At 38.4% G+C, this 25,139-nt stretch overlaps 3 protein-coding genes across 3 annotated transcripts; all 3 read left to right on the forward strand.

Moving 5' to 3' along the window:
* The first annotated feature begins 5,351 nt into the window (after positions 1-5,351).
* Positions 5,352-6,298, forward strand: LOC134792478 (uncharacterized). Its single transcript, XM_063763759.1, has 2 exons — positions 5,352-5,441; positions 5,717-6,298. Exon 2 carries the CDS (start codon positions 5,717-5,719, stop codon positions 6,290-6,292), a length of 576 nt encoding a protein of 191 aa, XP_063619829.1. The 5' UTR covers positions 5,352-5,441; the 3' UTR covers positions 6,293-6,298.
* A 2,968-nt stretch (positions 6,299-9,266) lies between these two features.
* Positions 9,267-10,170, forward strand: LOC134792334 (craniofacial development protein 2-like). Its single transcript, XM_063763603.1, has 2 exons — positions 9,267-9,404; positions 9,634-10,170. The coding sequence occupies exons 1-2, from the start codon at positions 9,267-9,269 to the stop codon at positions 10,168-10,170; spliced, it is 675 nt and encodes a 224-aa protein (XP_063619673.1).
* Positions 10,171-17,190: 7,020 nt separating this feature from the next.
* On the forward strand, positions 17,191-17,993 carry LOC134792479 (aquaporin AQPAe.a-like). The gene has a single exon (XM_063763761.1). It carries the CDS (start codon positions 17,208-17,210, stop codon positions 17,979-17,981), a length of 774 nt encoding a protein of 257 aa, XP_063619831.1. The 5' UTR covers positions 17,191-17,207; the 3' UTR covers positions 17,982-17,993.
* Positions 17,994-25,139: the final 7,146 nt, after the last annotated feature.

A 25,139-nucleotide genomic window follows, 5' to 3' on the forward strand; every position in this document is an offset into this window, starting at 1 on the left:
ATTAAAAAATCTTCTAAAATATCCTACTTGGTAGACGGATCTTCAGTCTACGCACAACATCATGGTGAGATGCCATCCACAACAACTGGAGTTGTCAGCATCACTTTAAATTCATAATCATCGCCTCCATACGATTGTAACCTTCGTGTCAGTGATTCTGTTCATTCGTTACATTCGCTTGCATGACTGACAAGTGACAAGCATATAATATAAGCTTGGTTGACCCGGCACCAGCCTAATTGGCAAGTTTTCAGTTATCTGTGGGGAGTAATAAATTTAGCAGCATAATTGACACTTAAAATAGGTAGGAGCCTACCATTTCATATAAGAATTAATATCTATTCATGGCTTACTATTAATATGGTTGTTTTTAAAGCAACCCTCACCTAAAACTAATCAGTAAGGAAGGATGTATTATCGCCTCAGTTGAAAATACTGCTAGGTTATTGAGAGTTGTTACTTGTTAGTAACGCATACATTAAATCATGAAGTGTTGTATTTTCTTCTTCACTTTCTGACGCTACTTTCAGGCAGAGGAGTACTTGATTCGAAATAAATCTCAATTGCTTCCACAAATAAGAACATCATGTTTATAATTTTTAACACATTTACGGAATATGTTGTCCTTATGTAATGATAGCCCATTAACAAATAAACCTGCTATACCTAGTCAATAACTATGTATTAATATCTAAATAATGTCAATATCGTATTGTAGTGGGTACCTATACAAACCTTTGGTTATTTGTCCACATTAAAAGTCATATTACATTACATCTGGCCTATGATGCAACTTACCAATTTACATTAAATTGTTGGAAAATACGATAAATCAGAGAGGACCCAAGCTTTTCCAATTAGTTACAAAAATTTTAAACAGTGGATGGGCTGACAGTGCTTTATTTGTGTTAAGCAGTAGATAAGTAGTAGTAATATCATAACATCATACAACAAAACCTTTTTATCACCTAGTGGGCTATTGTAAGGAAAGAATCAGGTAATTTGGACGGGTTTAATGTAAAACTCACTCGATGAGGTTCACGTTACACGCATCAGAGCTACTACTTCAGATAGTGGTTACACTTAAATTTGTACGACCTACAAGTACCTACTTATATCTTTAATTATGTTTTTAGGGACAGTCTTTCAACTAATAGTCACACAGTTTTGTTTTATATAAAAAGTTAAGTAGTTTTATAGTCGCAATGGATAACTTATGTTGCCGGTCAGTGCTAACAATTGTCTCGTCTATCGGTAATTACAAATAAGGAAAGTCTAGTTAAGGTTTGACGTAAACAATCCTTTAGTATATCAATACGGAATAAATTTCAAACCCATATTCTTATTAAGTAATTTTTGCATAAATTTAAATATTATCAGTCACAGTACGCCCGGGCCAGCGCCGGCAGAGGTTTAAACACGTCTCATAATGTGGTTCAAGCGAAGGCACGGACACCTAAATAGAACCGTTTTTCCCCCGAAGGGTAAAAAACGGATATTTAGGTTCCTGCCGAAGCTTGAACCACACCTAAGGGCCTTGCCGGCTTATGTGGTACTGAAGAGAAAGCAGCCGCGCGCTGGCAACCGGGCGACATTACTACTTGGGTAGCGCGATAGATGGCGCTACTAGTTGAAGAATTCGCTTGATTAGGGCTGAGTTACAAGGGTGTTATCTCATAATGTGGTTCAAGCTTCGGCAGGAACCTAAATATCCGTTTTTTACCCTTCGGGGGAAAAACGGTTCTACTTAGTTACTTAAATATTAGTCAAACAAATGGATGTGGTGATTTCCTGCCACCTTATCGAGCTCGATATCTACTCGCCTAATTTAAGTTGACTCGTCTTGGCAACCAGCCCAAGATAGCAGCCAAGTCCTATGTTTGCGTTCTTTAAAATAACACCGGTAATTGTGCAGATTTACTGTGGAGGCTACGTTCTCAGATCCATTGTAAAGGCAATTTGTGAGGTAATTACGAGGTACTTGAGTAGCTAAGAAATACTGCTAGTTTTATAAAGCTATCTATAAAACTATAGTAGGTATATATGAGTATTACAATTGCCAACAATTCCAGGTTCACTTCTTCTTTATTTAGATTATTAATCTATAACTATATGCAATCAAGTGCACTGAAAAAAGGAAGCAAAATTTGTATAATTATTCATTATTATTCAGTACTATGGTGTATAATTTACAAATATTTGACCAAGTAAATACAATTTTTTACTGTTTACTGAACCAATATTATGACGAATAGTATCTTTGCATGTTTGTGCAATGTGTACGTACTTAGTAATTTTCCTGTCATAATTTTGTTTCTCTCAAACATGCAAGATAATCCTATAGGATAACAGGCTATCAAACAACACGTTTTCGTTAAATAAAAAAAAACATTGATCCATCTCTGGGCTGTGGTTTGTACCAAATATATAGGCTTAAAAAATTACGCTACCCCTTTCCTCCATTTTTGTTAAAAGTGAAAAACTGTGCCGTAGTCGACTTGATTTCCATAGAAGGAGAGATAGCTTCTACTCATATAGGTAATGGCGTATATATTATATTCTAACATATATTATGATTTGTGATAGTGATATATAGGTATACTAGGTATACGAAATCACTTAATGTAGTGTAGGTCATTATAATAGGGGGTATGAAAGCAGTTATCTAAAGGTCATGTATATTTCAAGTACCTAACTATGTATTTAACTCCGATAACTAAGTTCATGTGATTGTAAACACGTGGTTTATGTACTATAATCGAGTCACGTTTCTTAGTACTACGAAGGAAAGATGATACAGACTGATTGTGTTTTTCCAACATATTTTAATACATTTTATATTATATTAGCATATCCATACCATTTTCACTATTCTAACATATATTATAGTAGAAGAGCCGGCCGCAAATTTTCCAACCGACTTGATACCACGATGAAATGCACAATGGTTCCCCATAAAAGTGATGCTAAGTCCGAATTCGATAGTCTGCCACGGCGGAACTTGCCGAAAGTACGAAAAAGAGGGCCACTTCCGGTGCGAAAATAGGGGGCCGATTTAACCCATCTGATACCGAAATAATAGTTATGGCAGCAGTTAGAAATTTACATGTAGACACAGAAAAGCGAAGTCTGCCAGTATTTTTTTTGCCGGAAGTGCTTGGCAGACGCTCTCAAAGGTGGCCACCGGGACCCCTATTTTAACCCATCTGATACCACCATGAAACCAATTACAGTCGGTAGGTATGAACCCTCATGTCAGGAATATATAAGTCTGCCAAGGCTTTTCCTGCCGAAACACCTTGGCAGACGAGATTATGTGAGCAAGGTAACCATCGGTTACCCTACATTAACCCATCTGATACCACCATGAAACCAATTCCAGTCGGTAGTTATGAACCCCCATTTTAGGAATATATAAGTCTGCCAAGGTTTTTCCTGCCGAAACACCTTGGCAGACGAGATTATAAGCAAGATGACCATCGGTTACCGTACACTAACCCATCGGATACCACGATAAAACCAATGCCAGTCGGTAGGTATGAACCCTCATTTCAACAATATATAAGTCTGCCAGGGCTTTTCCTGCCGAAACACCTTGGCAAACGAGATTATAAGCAAGATGACCATCAGTTACCGTACACTAACCCATCTGATACCACCATGAAACCAATTCCAGTCGGTAGGTATGCACCCTCATTTCAGGAATATATAAGTCTGCCAAGGATTTTCCTGCCGAAACACCTTGGCAGACGAGATTATGTTAGCAAGGTGTGTACATCAGTTACCCTACATTTACCCATCTGATACCTTGTTTGATAAGTCCAGTCTGCCAAGTCAAGTCTGCCAAGGCAGACTTATATATTTCTGAAATGCGGGTTCATACCTACCGACTGGAATTGGATTCATGGCCATGGAGGTATCAGATGGGTTAATGTAGGGTAACTAATGTACACTTTGCTAACATAATCTCGTCTGCCAAGGTGTTTCGGCAGGAAAGGCCTTGGCAGACTTATATATTCCTGAAATGAGGGTTCATATCTACCGACTGGAATTAGTTTCATGGTGGTATCAGATGGGTTAGTATACAATAACCGATGGTCATCTTGCTTATAATCTCGTCTGCCAAGGTGTTTCGGCAGGAAAAACCTTGGCAGACTTATATATTCCTCAAATGGGGATTCATAACTACCGACTGGAATTGGTTTCATGGTGGTATCAGATGGGTTAGTGTACGGTAATCGATGGTCATCTTGCTTATAATCTCGTCTGCCAAAGTGTTTCGGCAGGAAAAGCCTTGACAGACTTATATATTCCTGAAATGGGGGTTCATACCTACCGACTGGAATTGGTTTCATGGTGGTATCAGATGGGTTAATGTAGGGTAACTGATGTACACCTTGCTAACATAATCTCGTCTGCCAAGGTGTTTCGGCAGGAAAAGCCCTGGCAGACTTATATATTCCTGAAATGAGGGTTCATACCTACCGACTGGAATTGGTTTCATGGTGGTATCAGATGGGTTAGTGTAGGGTAACCGATGGTTACCTTGCTCACATAATCTCGTCTGCCAAGGTGTTTCGGCAGGATAAGCCTTGGCAGACTTATATATTCCTGACATGAGGGTTCATACCTACCGACTGGAATTGGTTTCATGGTGGTATCAGATGGGTTAAATTAGGGGTCCCGGTGGCCACCTTTGAGAGCGTCTGCCAAGCACTTCCGGCAAAAAAAATACTGACAGACTTCGCTTTTCTGTGTCTACATGTATATTTCTAACTGCTGCCATAACTATTATTTCGGTATCAGATGGGTTAAATCAGCCCCCTTTTTTCGCACCGGAAGTGGCCTTCTTTTTCGTACTTTCGGCAAGTTCCGCCGTGGCAGACTATCGAATTCGGACTTAGCATCACTTTTATAGGAAACCATTGTGCATTTCATCGCGGTATCAAGTCGGTTAGAAAATTTGCGGCCGGCTCTTCTACTATTACGATAAAGACTGTAACCTACTATTGACTCCTATTAAATTGCAATTCAGTATCAGAATTTTTGTATCTTATTTACTTAAGTTACTAAGATAATATATTACTTATTAGCTGTCAGCAAAGCTCATAGTTTTGCTGACTAAACATATGATTGTATTTAGTTAGTGCTGTAAAAAAATTGAAAATAGGACGGAAATTTAGAAACTTAAAGTGATTAATTTACGATATTAGCGATTACGGTTAACACCATCATGTATGATATATAATAATATTAATAACAAATAAATAATTATCAAGTGCAAATGCACGACTAATTGATGTTTATACGACTTGTGACCTGTTATCAATGCAAGATACTCTTACTGTTAAAGATAGCCGGCCATTTCCTGCCTATATAATACGCAACTGTTTCAAATCAGACTCATTCCAGATTAAACTAGAAGAGAGAGTTCACCAAAGGTAAATGATAAATATATTACATGCATTGTGTAACATTTGATAACTTTTAATATGATAACATCATTCCCCTTAAAGAAGTGGTTCTTAACCTTTCGATGATAAGGAACCATTGGGAAATATTTGCCAAGGACCATTGGGAAATATTTGGAAATAATTGTCTAGGAGGGAACTATCTAAAACTTTCTTTTGCTGTTCTGTTTATAACTTTGCTCTCGGGATCACTGCCTTTAGTGAATCATGATATTAATGATTCAGATTGCTTTTATTACTTACAGATGGATACTGGGACTATAAGGGCATTCGCGATATTCCTGGCTGTAATACTGCCTACCTTCGCCGAAATATTGACGGATCAACCCGATTGTCAAGATTTTAAATCCTGTAATTCATGTCTATCAAAAGGATCGTGTGTGTGGTGTGTTAACAAGGCCATATGTACTACGGATTCATGTGGGAACGATAATATTATATATCCATCCCACATCAGAGCCCTCATGGCGGGCTCACAGTTCTGCCCTAGAGTTGTGACGCCAGAAAACAAATTAGTCGTGCAAAGTGGGAAAGAAGAAAGGATAGTTGTGAGAATAACGCAAATTTATATGTACATGGCATTTACCCCTTGGAAGTGCAAGATTTCTCAAGATGGGAAAGAAACGATCGTAAATGCGACGCTTGTTGCTGACGAGGTGTTCTGCGAGCCTGTGGTTTTGTACAGTTATTCGCGCCCATACGCAGATGCTGCTGTGTCCGTCCTATGGGAACATAGCAAGGCTTTTGATGGGGCGCTACCGTTGATAATATGTCGATGCGATATGGATCCTAACTGCCCAGCATGTAAAAAACAACGTTAACTAAAATGTATGTATTATTATTATTAAAGGTAATTTTAATATCTAAAAGTGTTTTCTTTAGCGAATTTAGCAGTTTCGTAAGGACCTAATTAAGTAGGTAAACAATTTATAGTAATATGATGACATGGACTAATTTCTAAATACTTATTATATAACACATAAGTCAAATTTAGTAATGTAGTAAACGAAGCAAGTTGTTGTATGGAGACCCATGCATTAATTCCTCAGTCGATGAAATTTTGCTTGGTTATTGTATAGTATGAGCCGAAACTAACATAAATATCCAAAAAAAAACCGGCCAAGTGCGAGTCTGACTCGCGTTTCTAGGGTTCCGTACATAATTCCGACTCACGCTTGACTGCACATTTCTAATAGGTTTTCCTGTCATCTATAGGTAAAGAACTATTTTGTGTATTTTTTTCAAAATTTTAGACCCAGTAGTTTCGGAGATACAGGGGGAATGGTCATTTTTTGGCTATTTGTATTTTCTTAAATAACTTCGAACCTATGTATTTTTAAATTATACAAAAAATATGTCCATCTTTGGGTTACTAATTTAAATATGTGTACCAAATTTCAACTTAATTGGTCCAGTAGTTTCCGAGAAAATAGGCTGTGACAAACAGACAGACAGACCCACGAGTGATCCTATAAGGGTTCTTTTTTTTCGTTTTGAGGTACGGAACCCTAAAAACACTCCTAAGTTAGGTATTTATACGTAAACATACAAAGCTGTTTATTTATTTAACCGAGTAATTCCTCCGTCCGAAATTTTTTTACCAAATAAGTTATTGGTATTTCTGCTGGGATTTTTTTTATTGTTATGTCATATATTGTTGCAATACGTTACATGAATATTTCCGGTGGAGACGAAAGTTTGAACGGAGCATTTTTCCGTAAAAAGATATTAACGATTTAAGACTTTAGGTATTTACTTAAATACTATTACTATTATTCTTTGGATATTTATACAATACTTTTTATTTATTGATACTTTATCATACTGTAAAGTTTTTTCTGGCTGAGGAATTACTGCGGGGTCCACTACCTTTATTTACTACACTATAGGTGAAATCTAATGGCAAATAGGTACCAATTTTAATTTATCTTCATAAAAATACAGTATTGTAAGTTTGTATAAATCCCATGGTTATACAGACACATTGTACATGTCTACCTAATTACCTATCTTAAATCGAAATCAACAAATAAAGCTTCACGCACTTTTTCTAAAAATAATTGGAGAAGTAGTTATTATATATCAACATTCTCAACATCTATTGTTCTAAAGCAAGATCATAAGAAATTTTCTATTTTCGATGTTCACAGTAGGCACCAAACTCGTTATACAAAAGGTTAAACCGAAGAAGTTTACGTTTAAGCCGGAGACAAAACGCGCCCGCGATAGCCGGGCAAGTTTCACGGGCCAACGTATGCAGGGTTTCCTATTGTCCCGAGATATTGTTCAGGTGCACCTTTTGAACGCCTTATATTAATTACTTTGTCTAGCCTGAGTTAACGAAGAGAATAAATCAGTTTCTCTAGTAATTTTATTTTAAAGTGGCTCGGGAACTGGCAGTTTTCCGCGATGGATGTTAAGAGGACGACACATGATAATTATTCTTTTTGTAATTGTTTTGGGTACATGGTCGCAGCCATTATATTCATCTGAGCATTATAATAACTGTGTCAAAAGCACATATATAAGATTCTGTACTAAATAATCGTATTTAGATAACCTCTAAGTTATAATATTTTAAAAAATGGTAGTATCTAATCTACTAGCAATATGTTGTAGATATCTAAACATAACAACACTCAAGAGCAATACATTACACACAGGTTACTAGGTATGGATATGTCTATACATATCCATAAGATATAAGTGATCAAGAAATAAGAAGCGATGATAAAAATAAAATTAAATTATCCATGTCTGGCGGTTAGCTATTGTGCGACGATAACGTTATCATTATCAATCAACAACGGCTACCTACCTAGTTGTTGATTTATATCTAACGTTAAGATTAAAACTTATTTGATTAACTTATGCACATGCACGAATTACCTTACAGTTACAAAGTAAGATTTTCATTCCAAATAGTGGCACTATTACTAAAGTTTACGGCTAGATTGAGTGCGCGAAAAAGACTGACCCTGATTAGTTTTGACGGCAGATATTTATTAAACAAAACTAACGTAACTAAGCATAATATAACAAAAAAGACATGCCTATTCCTGCATACATAATGTCGTTAAAATAAGTTTCATTACCCTACTACTGCGAAAATATACTTTAAACTATTTCTTTTGCCGTCTGCTGTCTGCACGCACCTAATACGAAAGCGATGAATTGAGAAAAGCGCTCCTTCAGGTGTGAATTATATTTGAAGGTGTTAAGATCAATTAGAACGGGCATTTTCTTCCCAAGTACCTACTGCTCGCCGAGAGAGCAGAATAAACAAATCATGTCTGCTTTTACACTCGGCTGAGTTAGAATACTTCATCAAATTGTAAACATCTGGCGCTAATGCTACGTTGATTTTGCCCTAAATTGAATAATATACAATATTTATAATATTGGCCTTTGGTCGAGGCACCACACTCGATCATCAACCCGGCCCCTGGGGAAATAGAGCCTCTTCTCTATTTCTCACTTGGGTAATTCTCGTCCGGCGCGTCCCAGTCGCGGGGGTGGGCACTGGGCACCCTTTACCACAGTAGTTCGGGGTGTAAGGGTGGCGAAGTTCGGATGAGGATTGAGGACCCAGCACCACGGGGTATAGCGTAGTCCCCTGCCCAGGGTTACGGATGAAGACCTCAACGGCTGCAAAAGCGGGGATGGCGGACATCGGTACGGTGGAGCAGACGGAAGAGGCAAAAGCCCAGTGGTAAGCTGACCTGCCATTAGTGGGACACAGGTTACACTGGAGCTGCACCGCCAGGCAGGGCGTTGTAGTAGGGATAGCGGCGGATGAGACCTCGGTTCAACGGCGGCGCCCAAGCTCTCCAGGAGAGTTACTGCCTTGGCGTCAGGCGGCAGCCGGCCGTAAAACCTAAAGCCAAAACTATCTTCTCCTCACAAAAATTAAAGTACAACAAATGGAAATGGGCAATACTACTAGGGCGTACCCCGTAAGCGACGCAAATACGAAGGATGCGATTAATACTAGGGCGTACCCCCCAAGCGACGCGACGGTCTATTGGAGAAGAACAAAAATTCGGATAAGAACTTACTTCGAATAAGACTCGCAACATGGAACTTAGGGTCTCTCACGGGAAGGAGTCAAGAGTTGAGCAAAATTCTACACAAACGGTGCATTAACATCTGCTGTCTACAGGAGACAAAGTGGAAAGGCTCGAAGTCCAAAGATATTGGAAACGACTATCAGGTTATATATCACGGAGTGGACAATAAAAGAAACGGAGTGGTCGTGGTGCTGGATCACAACTTTAAGTCACGAATAGTAAATATCACACGAAAGAGCGACCGCCTAATAGCCGTAAAGCTGGCATTAAATCATCAGCAAGTGACCAACATAATATCAGCATACGCACCACAAATTGGCTGCACAGAAACGGAAAAGTTGGAGTTCTGGGAGGATTTCGATGAGCTACTACAAGGCATACCATCAAATGAATATAAGATATTTGGCGGCGATCTCAACGGACATGTGGGCGCAACAAATGAAACCTATATCAACGTGCACGGAGGTTTTGGGATGGGTAAATTGAATAAGCAAGGGGAAGCAATCTTGGATTTTGCGGCGAGACATTCACTAACCTTAGTTAACACAAACTTCAAAAAGAGATCTGAGCACCTGACCACCTACAAATGTGCGGGAAAAACATCACAAATAGATTACCGTCTCTATTAAGCAAAAGTTCAAAGATTGCAAGGTTATCCCGGGTGAGGGAGGCCCTGACATCTCAACACCGCATTTTGGTAGCCGTGTATGACCTGCCTAAACCGATAAAAACAGTTGTAGATAAAACACCTAGAATAAAGTGGAAAGAACTGGATGGCCCTAAGGGTGAACTGCTACTGGCTGTTTTGAAGACTTAATTACTTGGAAGCTGATTTGAACGTAATGTATGAGCACGCTGAAGATATTTGGACTAAGTTTGAAGAGCACTGCAGCACAAAAGCAGCAGATATCTTGGGAGTTTTTAAAGGACCTCTATGCTCCGGCAAAGATCCTAGATGGTGGAACGATAAAATAAAAGAGGCTTTAGCTAACAAGAAAACTCTATTTAAAATCTGGCAAATTTCGCAGGCAGAAGAAGACAAGGTCAAATATAAAGAAGCGAAGATACAAGCGAAGATATGCATTGCTGAGCAGAGAACAAATGCAAACCAAGCTTTCTATAACGGATTAGAAACGGCTAAAACAGAAAATGAAGTACTCAAAATTGCTAAGTGCAGGCATAAAGCCACCACCGACATCAAAAACAGGGACCAAGTTCTGTTAACTGATAATACACAAATCAGACAGAGATGGTATGAATACTATGAACAACTGTTAAACGAAGAATTCCCGCACGAAGATCCCGCACTCCTTGCACCGGTCTATGGGCCAATACCTGAAGTCGATCCGCATGAAGTAAAGCTAGCTGTGGCTAAAATGAAAAACAGAAAAGCCCCGGGCCCAGATGAGGTACCAGCTGATCTATGGAAACGACTTGGCCCGGTAGCAGTCAATTGGCTGACCAGACTGTTTAACAGCATCATGACTTCAAGGAGAATTCCAGAATCCTGGCGCCAGAGCTATCTGCTACCATTCTATAAAAACAAGGGAGATGTGGCTGAGTGCGAAAACTACAGAGGAATTAAACTGACTTCACCTACGCTAAAGATATGGGAACGAATTTTAAATAGCCGTCTCTCGTCTCTAACAGATATCTCACCACGGATATACAGGCGGTCAGAATCCTGATGGAAAAACATAGAATAAACAAAAAAGACCTGCATCTTGCATTCATTGACCTCGAGAAGGCCTTTGATAGGGTGCCCCGTAAACTAGTGTGGCAGGCTCTAAGGGCGCAGAAAGTGTCAGAATGCTATATTAACCTAATACAAGACATGTACAACGACGTCAGTACAAGAGTCAAAACCTTAGCAGGCTTAAGTAATGCGTTCGAGGTCAAGGTGCAGGCTCAGTGCAGATCCCTGATGAACGCCCATCAGGGATCTGCACTGAGCCCGTTCCTGTTCAATCTCGTGATGGATTATCTCACAAACCACATTCCAGCACCATTACCGTGGACGATGCTGTACGCCGATAATATTGTACTGGCGGCTAATACTGCACAACATCTGCAAGTACTTTTAAATACCTGGACACATTCTCTCGAGATCCATGGACTCCGAGTGAGCAGGAGCAAGACAGAGTATCTGAAATGCCCCTTCAGCGGGAGTACAACCCCGGAAACAATCTGCATTGGATCAACACCCATCCCTACAGTCAACAAGTTCAAATATCTGGGCTCCATGCTTACGGCGGATGCCAATATAGATGCTGATGTTACGCACCGAATAAATGTAGCGTGGCAAAAATGGCGGACTCTCACTGGAGTTTTGTGTGACCCCCGCATGCCTATAAAAACGAAGGGCAAAGTCTATAAGACAGCAGTTCGCCCGGCATTACTGTACGGATCGGAATGCTGTATAGTAAAGAAGACACACGAGCAAAAAGCCCACGTAAACGAAATGAAGATGCTGCGGTGGGCGGGAGGGGTAACCAGGATGGACAGGGTGCGTAACGAGCACATACGGGGCAGTTTTAAGGTCGCGCCTATCACAGACAAAATGACAGAGTCTCGCCTTAGATGGTATGGCCATGTAATGAGACGCAGTGAAGACCATGTGGTAAAAACCGCTCTTAACTTACCAGAACGCAAGAGAGGTAGCGGCCGCCCGCCATTGACCTGGTGGTCTAACATCGAGAGAGACCTTAAGAAAGCCTAATTGCCAAAACCGACAATCCCGGACCGATGGGCCTGGCGCAGAAGTGTGAGGAGACCCGACCCCAGATAACGGGAGCAGGGACGGACAAAGAAGAAGAAAGAAGACAATATTTATAATATTAATGAATAAGCGCCTACGTCGGTTCACCTATAATCAAAAGAGATATCCTAAATATATGTAAAAGAAGATCTGTCATATTCATATACGTATAGATACTATACACCGTGTTTTTATTGAATTCCGTTAACTTCGGGGTATGGTTAAGTACGTTTAAGAGAACTAAATGCCATAGTCAACATTCAAAAAAAAAAAATTGCTTTAAAAAAAATTAAGTTTAAAAAGTAATTAAATGTAGCATGTAGCGTTGTTGTAACACGGGCATTACATTTAACTCAACCAAACAATTGAAATATGTGACATATCAATGTAATTTCGAACATCGATCGATCGACCGAGATTGTACTAAAGTTTAGTAGCAAATGTATGAACTCATTCTAAACACTAATCAATATGTAAACCAGCCCTAAGGCAAGTGTACACGCTTGTAGAGGCCTTATAGGAAAAAAAATAAATTATTGATTATCTCCGAAATGGCGTTAATTAGAATATCGGTGTCTTAGAGAAAGTTACTTGATTTAAGCTCAGGAATGCACCCTTGAAATTAACGGAAATAAAAAAAAACACGGTGTATAAATGCTTTTGAACGCGAACTGTAGACTAGAGAGCTACAATAATATTTGTTTGTAAAAATATATTTATTTAAAATATTTATGTATTAGGCAGATAGAGCTTTCAATACCTACTTACATATTTCAGTTTCGTTCAAATATATACAATCATACAAATAGTGAAATGATTATTCATTTCCACACATTTCCACATACACAAGTTCCAGGTATATGATGGTCTAATAGGTAAAAAAATTAAAATATAAGAGGGATCAGTGAAAGGGTAGCTACTTGCTACTAGCGGGAGCTCATAAAGTGCGGTTGCACAATTGCACATGCATTTAGTTCGCAACAGAACATGCTCGCACCGTGCATTGCAAATGGCTGGCTTTCATCAAGAAATAAAATATTTCCCTATCCAATTCTCCTTTGAAATGAAGATGCATGCAACTGTTACTCGTAATTGCAACGTAAAGTTGGATTCTATTTTAATATAAATCTATTTTTATGCTTGTGGATGTAGAAGGGTAATTGTATCTGGGGTTTCCATTAACCCTTTGGTTTTAAGGTCATTAATTTCGCAGGCCGACCCGACCGATACGTTGGCATGTCTGGGCTTAATACGCAAACCATCATACTTAGGTACGTAACTATGTAAGTCTAAAGTAGAAAAAGTAGCACCTTTGGAATTTTATTATTCCTAAAAATGCTAAAATATCAACATATTTATTTTGAATTGTTTTATAATATAGAAATGAGCAAGAATAAATAAATGAAAGGATTAAGTATTGGTGTATAATACAACCTACATATGTATGTAGGCATCATATGGTGGTAATCATCATAATTATAGGCAAAAATCGTGAATTTTGATCATAATAAAAAAATCTTGTAAATGCTTAATTGTTGAACAGGTTACCTAACAAGATGCCTTAATTTTGGTTCTATAATTTAACTAAACTTTCATTTTGAAACCTCAACTCATGTTTTTTTAGATAGTACTTATAAAATTTTACTTTATTACAATGTATCCCACGAGAGCTCCTGACTTTTTCCAATTCAATGAGTGTTCCGTCAAACTAGATACGGGCAATAGATATTAATGGCGGGGTTCCCGACGCGCAGAAAGGCCAGGAATATGAAGCAGTTCAACCGAGCAACGTTAGCCTTTTTGCCAATGATTATAAGGATTTTCGGAGAATCTTGGCGCTCGTGGTTGTACCCCGGCTCGCAATTAATCAGTCTGACGGCGCTTCAGCCAGGATCATAGCAAATGGCCGGGATTAGACACGCATCACTTTCCCTTTTTATTCAACAATTAGAACTGAACTTGGCTGAGTTTCGCCTATCTTGCTTTTGCAGATCTGTAGACGGATAAATAACGGATAGTATTTCATTGTACTATTATCAGTAAAGATTACTGAGTCTGGTTGATTGCTTGATACCTAATGATGATAATATATTATTGGGTGCGCCAAAGTTCATATAAAATTGTAAATTCGATTATTGAAACTCCGAAAATGTATCGCATACAATTTTACATCCTAATGATCATAATACATTTTCATTTTAAACAATACTCATTGGAACTTCGAATTTATTATATTAATTATGTTATCCTACACAAATATCTCTATTACTAAAATGTATGCATATATTATTACTCGACATATCGATTGCGACATATTTGATTTTATTTATAGTAGCATGCACCTGCAATAGTAAATTCTAAATAAGAAAAAAAAAGACAAAAATAAACAGAAAAGTAGATCAACTCAGGTTAAAATCCTGCCAGAAAGGTGGGGTTAGGTTAGGTTAGAACTGCGACCCTCACAGAACCGAAATGCTGCCAGAAAGGTGGGTTAGGTTAGAACTGCGACCCTCACAGAACCGAAATGCTGCCAAAAAGGTGGGTTAGGTTAGGTTAGAACTGCGACCCTCACAGAACCGAAATGCTGCCAGAAAGGTGGGTTAGGTTAGATTAGGACTGCGACCCTCACAGAACCGAAATGCTGCCAAAAAGGTGGGTTAGGTTAGATTAGAACTGTGCCACTCACAGAACCGAAATGCTGCCACAAAAGGTGGGTTAGGTTAGGTTAGAACTGCGTACCTCACAGAACCGAAATGCTGCCAGAAAGGTGGGTTAGGTTAGGTTAGAACTGTGACCCTCATAGAACCGAAATGCTGCCAGACAGGTAGGTTAGGTTAGATTAGAACGGCGACCCTAACAGAACCGAAATGCTGCCAGAAAGGTGGGTTAGGTTAGGTTACAACTGCGACCCTCACAGAACCGTAAAGCTGCCAGAATGGTGGGTTAGGTTAGGTTAGAACTGCGACCCTCACAGAACCGAAATGCTGCCAGAAAGGTGTGTTAGGTTAGGTTACAACTGCGACCCTCACAGAACCGAAATCCTGTGACCCTCACAGTGAGCGAGCGCAGCGAGAGCAAATGCTCCCGCCTTAGTCTTCGAGGTTATTTTTTATAACAACCCAAAAAGTATAAGTGCGCAGGTCGTACGTACTTGGAGAAATCGGGTTGAACATTATACGTACAGCGACAGTGAAAAAGTATTTATAATTTACGTTTCGCTCTGTAAAAATGATTGTATGAAATAAGTTTATAAATAAAGAAATTCTTACAAATAACATTATGGGCACAGATACATTCTCAGTGACAACATTATGAGTAAAAAAAACGGAATATGTATCGTTATGAATAATGTAGGTACAAAAAACTATTTAAAAAAACAACGGGTTGCACTCAGGGAGTGCCGACAGAAGTGAAAACTCAATGACTAGTCCAAAATGTCTGCAGCACTCATGCAGCACTATGTAAATATAATTGACCCATCCTCCTTTCTATTGAAAAACTTTAGTTCCGAAATTGCTGGCCAGTGAGCTTAAATTTGTAGCGTTAATTGTTTAAAATTCGAATAGAAATTGTAAAGTTACTTGCAGACCTCGTATCTAAATATATTTGGTCATGATATTTTGAGTATTATTCACCAGTACTAGAGTTCACTTTTATTAGCGATTTCATCAAGATGTAGCTTTATTGAATTATATTGGAGTGATATAAAGTTAGAATGTAACTGTGAGATCCTCGTATTTCAGCCCGTACAAGATTAGAACATTGAGCTTTATTGCTTAATAGAAAAGTCCAGTTTTAAATAATTGACCTGATACGTTATGACTAAAGTTCTTTGGTGAATAACATTGTCCGTCACACATGACGTCAGCGCGTTACGCGTTACGCTGTCTCGAGTTTATCATTTTTTCCCCACCTCAAAAAGTGCTCAGCGCCGCTAAAGAAGTTTTCACTTCAAAAAATATATGAGAAACAATTTTCGGAGAAATGATGATTATGACTACAAAGCGGCATTATTAGAAATATTCGAATAATAAATTGTATATGATCCAATATGGACCCTATATTATTATTTGGGACTATAGAAAATACTTATAATTGGCCAAGCGCGTCTCGGGACGTATTTTCTTTCTTTCAATATTTACATACAGACACTCTGTAGTTTGTGTCGTACGCAGATAAATACAGCGGAGGCTATTTTAAGAATCTTTATCATTATTCATTTCTTTATTTAAAACAGGAGGTTCCTCTGCTCGTTAGTCTCCTATATCATAAAAAAATGCGTTGGTTTGTTTGTAATAAAACAAAAAAACGAGTAGCCATAAACCACACAAAATTTCTTAACAAGTGGTCTTGATTATCTTACTCTAATCTTAAATAAAAAGCTAAAATACTTACTTGATTCATATCAACATAACTGAAAATATGAGAGTAAAGATCTCACACCTAAGAACTGTAACCAACACAGTTGTAAAAATAGTAATAAACGGAGACAATAAAGAAAAATACTGAAATAATGGAATTTTACAAAGCACTTGTTTTAATATTTAAATATAGTACCTAGTAACTATAAAGGATTACTTTGTAGGTTTATCATATTTTAAATAAAGTATAAGCGTATGAGCTGCGTCTTATAATTGGGGTTATTGTAGCGCTAATCCGGCTTGATAACTGGTTCCATGTCGGTATAGCTGCAGAGACGTCAATATTACTTAAACCTCAGCACAGGCGCGCCGCCGCGTGTTTCGCTCGCGAGGATATTCACTTTCGATTATTTAACAGGATTGTGTTGCCGTCATTCGCACTTTACTGTTACCTATAAACAATGGTCGGACAGTGAATCAATTATGACTCAATGTGCGTGAAGTTTTTAGCGAGTGATGGCGCTTCTTGCCTAAAGAATTTGAAAAAATGACAATGGTTTTAACTAACATGGAATCGATAGTTACGGTGGCGGAAAACAAAGTTAAACATGATGTTTCGACCGTTGTGGTTTCCTGGTGCCGTTTAAACTGGACCAAGTTTGTAGCGGAGGTTGTTGCCACGTTCTTACTGATATTTTTGGGATGTGCGTCATGCATACCTATAGACGGGTTCGACCCCATGCCGCCCATGTACTCGCCGCTCACATTTGGGTTTGCGGTTCTGATAAACGTGCAAACTTTCGGTCACATTTCTGGGGCACATATGAACCCCTGCATAACTCTACTATCAATATTCTGGGGTAAGATATCAATAGTGTTAGGAGTATGCTACTTCATTGCACAGGTTTTAGGATCTACTTTTGCGTCATGGGTTTTATTAAATGTGTCACCAGTGGATTTTGTTACGGAAGGAGTGTGCGTGACGCAGCCCCACGTGCGGCTCGAGGCGTGGCAAGCTGTTTTTATAGAAGTGGTCTTGACGTGCACACTTTGCCTAGTAACCTGTGCACTTTGGGATCCTGTTAATGAGAAGAACCAGGAATCTACTGCGATCAAATTTGGGCTAACTGTGGCTGGTTTGTCGTTGGCGGGCGGGCCGCTGACTGGGGCTAGCATGAACCCTGCGCGCACGCTCGGCCCAGCGCTGGTGGCCGGTAAATGGGCTGCACAGTGGGTCTATTGGGTAGGACCGCTCCTTGGAACTTTCATAGCTGGGTTATACATGTTTATATGGCTCGATAAACCGAAAAAATCATTATAAGACTACTACTTAGGTACTAATATTTTTTTATATCTCCAATAAAATTATATTTGTTATTATTATTGTCTTCTTATTTCACCTGGACTTAGCTACAATATTTTATGGATGCAGATATTCGTAGCTAGCAATTTTGCCGCGGTAGGCCAGGTAGGCAAATGCAACACATTGACACATATTGTGTTGTAAAACGTTGACTTAAAATTTTTGATATCAGCTAAAACTTTACATAGAAAAAAATTCTTAAACATATTTAAAAATATACGAATGCACTTTATTATTGTGTCGCCTCAATGTACAACTAGTTTTCAAAATTTTCCACCATTGATATCGCTTGGTAGTTAGTTTCACTTCCACCTAGTTCAAACTGCAGAATTCGAAATCCAAAATTATATCGATTGTATATGAATAGACCTAGTGGGAAATAATATCCCCTTGTAATAATTTTGGGTAACGCCTTAGGATATTAAAAATAAAATAAAATGGATGATATTTTGTTTGTAAATTTCAAAGCATCCGATACCTATAGTACCTTCGAACTGTGGTTTATTTAAAACCCACGACGCCTGTTAAAAAGGCGAGCGACATACCGTTAGGATACCAACGCTTATCAATGCGCATCATGTTAATCAATGTGACAAGATACACTACCGTTAAATCTATAATCCCAATGTCGATACGTCAAATAATACTGCGTATAACATAAGTTGTTTATGCGTATCGCTACCGAACATTAACTACTATTATCTGTTAAGCAATTTATATTTACGATCCTTGTGTAATTCAGAATTCAAATCACAATAGTAGTTTATGTGACTGCTACATAATGAAAGGCATTCTGTGGGACTAGGTCGATCTGTGTACAATAAAATTTGCCTATAATATTTATTTATTCATTTATTTATTTACCATTCGAGGTTAGGACGACATTTTCTCAAGTTCATTTTCCTTATCTAGTCCTCCGAGTATACTATAAGGAAAATAAAAATACCACAGAGATAAGCAATGTAAAAATAATAAATAATTGATGGCTCCAAAGTATTGTACATTTATCTTACTTTTTGCTTGATAAGATGATTCGCCTACGTTTATATTAATGGATTTAAGCTACCAAAGGTAAAATTATGTACATATAGGTAGAGATAAAATATTGCAAGGTAGGTCAGAGGTCAGAGGGCGTTCACACTGCCACGCCATCACCGTGTTGAGTCTCGGGCTGCGTGTTTCATCGTGAGCGAGGTTATCCCGCAATATTCAACTTGTGTAGATACCACTAGCGCTTGTGCTTAACCTTGTGGAATCCATCCGAGGGCTTGCCTTGGAATGAGATCAGGATCGCTTATAAGAAAGAGATGTGTGATCTGATTGATGAGTAATTACCTACTTAGGTAATTGAACAGATTTCTGGAAGGCCTTCGCTCGTTTCTGAAAGGTGCGCATTTGTATGCGACAACGATTGATGTAGGTTGTAGGTACCTAAATCAAATATTTAAACCCCTTTATTCATAACATTAAACTTAGCAAGCCTTTGTTAAGGTTTTTCTCTCTTCGAAAAATACAAAGGGACACACGATAACGGCGTGTAGATTTGATAGACATCTTATGAATACCGTCATGTATTCATGAAACATCTTACCTTCTGAAATATCAACTTCAAAGTTTATTTTTGAAAAAAGTTAGCACAAACCGGACTTTCCTCATCTGATCGTGACCCAATTTAATGTGCCTTCGTATGACGCGGTCAAGGTTACTTTTGGTATTATACGATGACATTGTATGTATGTATGTATGTATAAACTCTTTATTTATTATTATATTACTTTATTACAAAACACAAAACACAAATTTATGGCACAGGATAGGCAGTACAAAGGCGAACTTATCCCTTTAAGGGATTTCTTCCAGTTAACCTTTGAGTAGATGAGAATTGATGAAGAACGGTAGACAAATATAGCACTGAGTATAATAGACTAGAGGAAAGTCAATAAAATTATAAAAAGAGGGCAAGAATAAATAATATAAGATAAAAATTAGAAGTAACAATATAACAAATATATATGTCGAATACCCATGGTCCTAAAAGGCGGTGGGCGCGTGGGGTAGTACGATAATGTATTACTTCAAAGCTAAACCACTATGCTACCATTGCTACCAGTGCATGAAATAAACCTTAGGACTCGTTAACCATACTAGTGCCTACTATACTTCAGTACTAAATGTTTAAAAGAACTAATTGCTATGTTTAACTCAAGGGAGCGATATGAAAGTAAAAAGAAACCGTTTAAATCTTTATTCAAGTCAAACTAGGCCGGCTCCAGCCCTACGCCTCTAACATGAGAAGATTTAGCCCTATATGGGACCGGCAACAAACTCAGAGGGACAAATCTTTTCAAAACAAGTTAAAACAACACATAACACATCATTTCTTTATTTCACAAAAGTAAGCTTCTAATGAAACATAAGAAATCAAAATAACACTTGAAATAAAACACATAGCTAAATGGTTAAAGAACGCGGGATTCTATAAGCTATCAGAATAATCCTTCAGGTATAAACCTTCAGGAACGTAGCGAGTTAGGCACAAGGTTGGCTAACGAGTACGTCCGATCTCTAGCGCGGTCCGATCAAGAAGAAATACCAGCGGCGGAGCCTCTCCGCTCCCGCCTCAGTCAAGTTGGTAAACCTGCTCGACCAGTCTACCAACATACCGACAAAAATACCAACTCGTGCCTACGCTCACTCGAGAGAAACCTCTCAACGTTCCAAAGCCTTCTACCTGTCATTTTAGTTCAACAACACGCCAATAGATGGCGTTACTCTCTACGCGACTTTATTTCAACAATGCGCCAATAGATGGCGTTACTCTCTACGCAACTTTATTTATTTCGTTACAATCAAATAACATGTAGCTCAACATTGCTAATCGATTTTATACAGGCGTCTAAAATAATGAACTATAACGCTGCAATACGTCTTTCTGATGTCAGGGTCCGACATATAGAATACCTACGTTAAATATAATAAATAAATATATAATATCTATAGTCACGAACAAGTTAATTCCGGTCCGATAGCCACAGCTTTTTTAACTGCCCCTTAAGCGACGCAACGGACTGCGATTGCCTTAAGGAGGGAGGCAACTCATTCCAAAGTTGAACAGCTCGTACCGCAAAAGATTTACCATACGCACGAGATTTGTGATGAGGTGTTGCCAGTGCAAGATTGGTACTCGATCGAAGGCGATGGCCACTACCATCTGCCCAAAACTTGAATTTTTGTAAAAGATAGAGAGGAGAAGAAGGAATAAAAATAACATTAAAAAGAAGAGAAACAATGTGTAGATCCCTGCGACGGCGGATGGGAAGCCAATTAAGTTGAGTGCGAAATAGAGAAACATGATCGTATTTCCTTAGACCGAATACAAATCTTATACACATATTCTGCAGTCTGTTAGGATAATAAATATTAATAATAATATAGGTATATGTTGTAGGTATTATATTGATTATTTTCTGACACAGATAATCGTCGATGTAGAATAAAGAGTTAACTAATTCATTTAACTCGTTAAAACTTGATCGCATTAGCAACTATCACTGATGCCGGAACAAGGATTTTCACTTAGCGCGAACCAGCTCTCTGAATTTAAAGTGCTTACATAAAATCCAATCTGGCATCAAAACGGGCGGTCCCAGATCGAGGCGCGGAACGCGATACGTCAGCGGCCTCCGACGCAACACGATTTGCGAAATTGAACGGAAGGGCCCGACTATTTTGTCGGGTAATCTTTATAATGCCAGCAAAGTAAGGGGGAGATTTATAGCCTACGCCGCATTCTCCCGGTGACGTTTCGTTGTGTCCCCGATAATAACATTGCAAGCTACCTACCTGTAAATCACGTAGGGTAAATAATGTCTCGAAATATTTACCATCATACTCTTACGTTTCTTTTCTTTGTAGTTAAACGCCGGCATGAACTAACATATTCTCCATTCTCTTTTTCCTCTTCAGTGAGTCAATTTACTGCTTCACATTTTATGTTCATTATTAAAAGAATAATATACCTACATAGTGTTTTTCCAAGTAATTAGGTAATGTAGGGCATTGATCATTATCATCAGCCTATAAGTGGAGTCAGCAAAACTTAGCATTGCTGCACACTGGTCTTCCCTCAGAGGGATTGGGGACTTCGCATGCCAATTTGAATGTCTTTGGTACTTCTATTTTGCAGGTTTCCTAACTATGTTTTTTCCAAAAAGCTAATGGTGGCAAAGACTTACGTCCAATATTGGACGTCTTTTGGCTGATATGATGATGATGACTAATATCAAAGTAATTTTGTTTCAAAGGGTCCTTAACTGTTCAAAACAGAAGTTTCATCACGTGTGCTATGCTTTTTAACCGCAGTTAAGATTGAACAATGTAAAATATATAAATTAACATACATTTTAACAAGTCATGTAACAATTTTGTCAGTGGCGTGAAGGGCGTTCATCTCGATCGGGCACGTATCTCGACGCGTTGCCCGCTCGACCCTCGTCATAGCCAGCACACAATAACGTAATATTCACGAAACATTCCGCATCGACTATGAGCTACACTACTTTCCCTAAACCTAAAAGCGACGCCAACGATTTGAAAATTGTGCCTACATGTCAAGTGCCGGCACGACATGAGGATTTGATTTATTGATACTTTAGGAGACAAATCCCTCACCGTCAACACAAAAGCGCAGAGGGTGAGAGAGCTTAGTTAAATAGAAATTTTAAAATTTAATTTCACTACTATGGCTTATGGTCATGGAAAACGGACGATATATAACACAGGACACAGGAGAAAGCTAAAAGCAACGCAGCGCAGCTGAGCAAAAGATCTTACGAGTTGGTGAAGACCATTCCTAAGCAGTTTACGTCTTTCGATTGACACGATGATGCGTATTAGGTAACTATAAGTATTGTATGCGTTTTATCTACATAACTAGCTATCTAATTACTACGATTACTACTTATACTGGTCCGCCTACGGTGAAGTCCTCGGCATGAATTCTAAATTACACAGCAGATCGCAGATAGAGATACGCCTGCTTGTTAGCGGTGCCGGGAAATGCTAAAGATACGTCACATTACCTCTTCTATCAAGCCATGGGTAGCTAGAGCGTATAAAATAAGTATGAGTCAATGCTCTAGCTCTGCGGTCGGCAACCTGCGGCCCGCGGGCCGCATGCGGCTCGCGAAACTGTCACTTGCGGCCCGAGAGGCGCCTTGGCTATTTTGTATGTAATAGGGACAAACGGCAATGTCTCATAAAGTCATAAATATTAACAAAGTACGGGCTGCGTCACCTCCGTTAACTACTATGTGGCCCTTGGCTGCTAAAAGGTTGCCGACCGCTGCTCTAGCTTATGAAATTTGTACCTACATAATAGTGGAAAGGCCAAACTAGACAGAGTTTTTTGAGCAGTATACTGCTGACGACTGCTGTCGTTGTATTTAGTCACGGTTCTGCAGTAGTTATGTATCTAGTTTTTATTTAAATTTATTGGCATTGGCATACATCATTTATTATTCAATAAATATATCACCGTTAATACATTTGTAAATATTTTCCTCACTAATTCATAGAACATAAATAACAAATCTGTTTAATTCAATAGCTGCTAAATATCTATTAGAACTTGTTGGTATTTCAAGTATCATTGTATAGGCATATATCTGTTTCAATTTCTAAAAACTAGAATAGAATGGTAGCTCGTAGCTCGAATAGATAGGTACCACTTCAAATTTCGTAAACAAATTTGGTATGCAAACAACAACAGCGATACGCAGCCGGGTACACGCACAGGAAAAACGAAAAGGAGTATTTCCAGCGTGGAGCTAAAAAATATAAATTTCTAGCAAAATCCTTTTAACTAAAGCTAAAAAAACTGAATGAAATTCCAGTACATGTTCCAGATCGTAAAAAGTCACTTTGAGTCAGTAAATGCGAGCTAAAACTGTTAAAAGTGTTGAATAAACTGTGCGAGGCAATCAATGGATAAATTCTCAATAAATGGATGTGGGTATCTCCGGACGCAGCTGGGGCTGGTATTAGAGCTAAGTGAACGTCGGCTTACGGCACGCCTGGATTCAATGCATCGGTGTTAATGGAAACTTTCAGCAAACAACCTTTTGAGCGGCACTGGTCAAGCGGTCAGCTCTTACTGAGTAATTTATGAAAAAAGGCTTACTAGGCACAAAAAACTTGTATCGATTTAAACGTTCATGATTTTTAAACAGTATACTATTCTTTTAACAAAGAACTGAACTCCTTAGGTACCTATAGGTTAACTGGAATACATCGCTCTTAGGGATAAGTTCGCCCTTGTACTATATTTATATTCTATCTGATGTAGGTACCTGTATTCCTCTCTTCCGTACAATAAAGTGTTACTTACTTATTAAGCTCTTAAATCTCATAATAGCTGAATTACTAATATAATGTCCCCCCTGTATTTATTGTAAGTGAACGCTGTAACGCAGGCCTTCTAGGAGCCAATGATTTTTATGTACATAGGCCTACTTCCCTATTGCATGGCTTTTTAAATTGAATTTGCATAGGATTGATAAACTTCTTAAAGTCTCTCTTTTATAGTGTTACAATTCCAGTACGATTCAGTCTAAATATAATTAATTTTAGCAGTGCCATTATATGACGTGGAAGTGAACACTATCACAAATCTGATGGATACAACACTTGACTGTTAAGTAGTAGTTAATTAGTGCAACAGTGCGCTCAAAATAAATATACTTACGGACTGATTCCAATTGATCGCTCGAATTACCTGCTTAACATATCGTTTCCAATTTGTTTTTATTGTGTTTATAGAGATCATTATTGAAGCATTTATATAGAAAGCATTTGTAATTCACTTATTATAGCATATAAAATATGTATTCTGACATAAAAATAATTGACTTTGCTCTAGAATTTGTCGTAAATAACATAAAATTAATTACTTCACCCATTGTTTAACTAAGTTGAATTAGTATAATCTTGTGTGTGTAAACACCGTAGTAACTTCTAAAGTTTCTGTAATAAATATTTATGTAAGTAACAATTAGATTTATAGCGCCTATATTTCGTATAGATATGGACCCAACTGGCGCTTAACTTCTTTAGGCC

The sequence above is a fragment of the Cydia splendana genome, chromosome 7 (assembly GCF_910591565.1).
Source record: "Cydia splendana chromosome 7, ilCydSple1.2, whole genome shotgun sequence".
Lineage (NCBI taxonomy): Eukaryota > Metazoa > Arthropoda > Insecta > Lepidoptera > Tortricidae > Cydia > Cydia splendana.

Bases quoted from the DNA above. Each gene is read 5' to 3' on its own strand.
- LOC134792478 (XM_063763759.1), top strand. From the start codon at position 5,717: ATGGATACTGGGACTATAAGGGCATTCGCGATATTCCTGGCTGTAATA.
- LOC134792479 (XM_063763761.1), top strand. From the start codon at position 17,208: ATGACAATGGTTTTAACTAACATGGAATCGATAGTTACGGTGGCGGAA.
- LOC134792334 (XM_063763603.1), top strand. From the start codon at position 9,267: ATGAGACCTCGGTTCAACGGCGGCGCCCAAGCTCTCCAGGAGAGTTAC. The intron at 9,405-9,633 runs GCAATACTACTA...TGCTGTCTACAG, and splicing joins AGTACAACAAATGGAAATGG to GAGACAAAGTGGAAAGGCTC.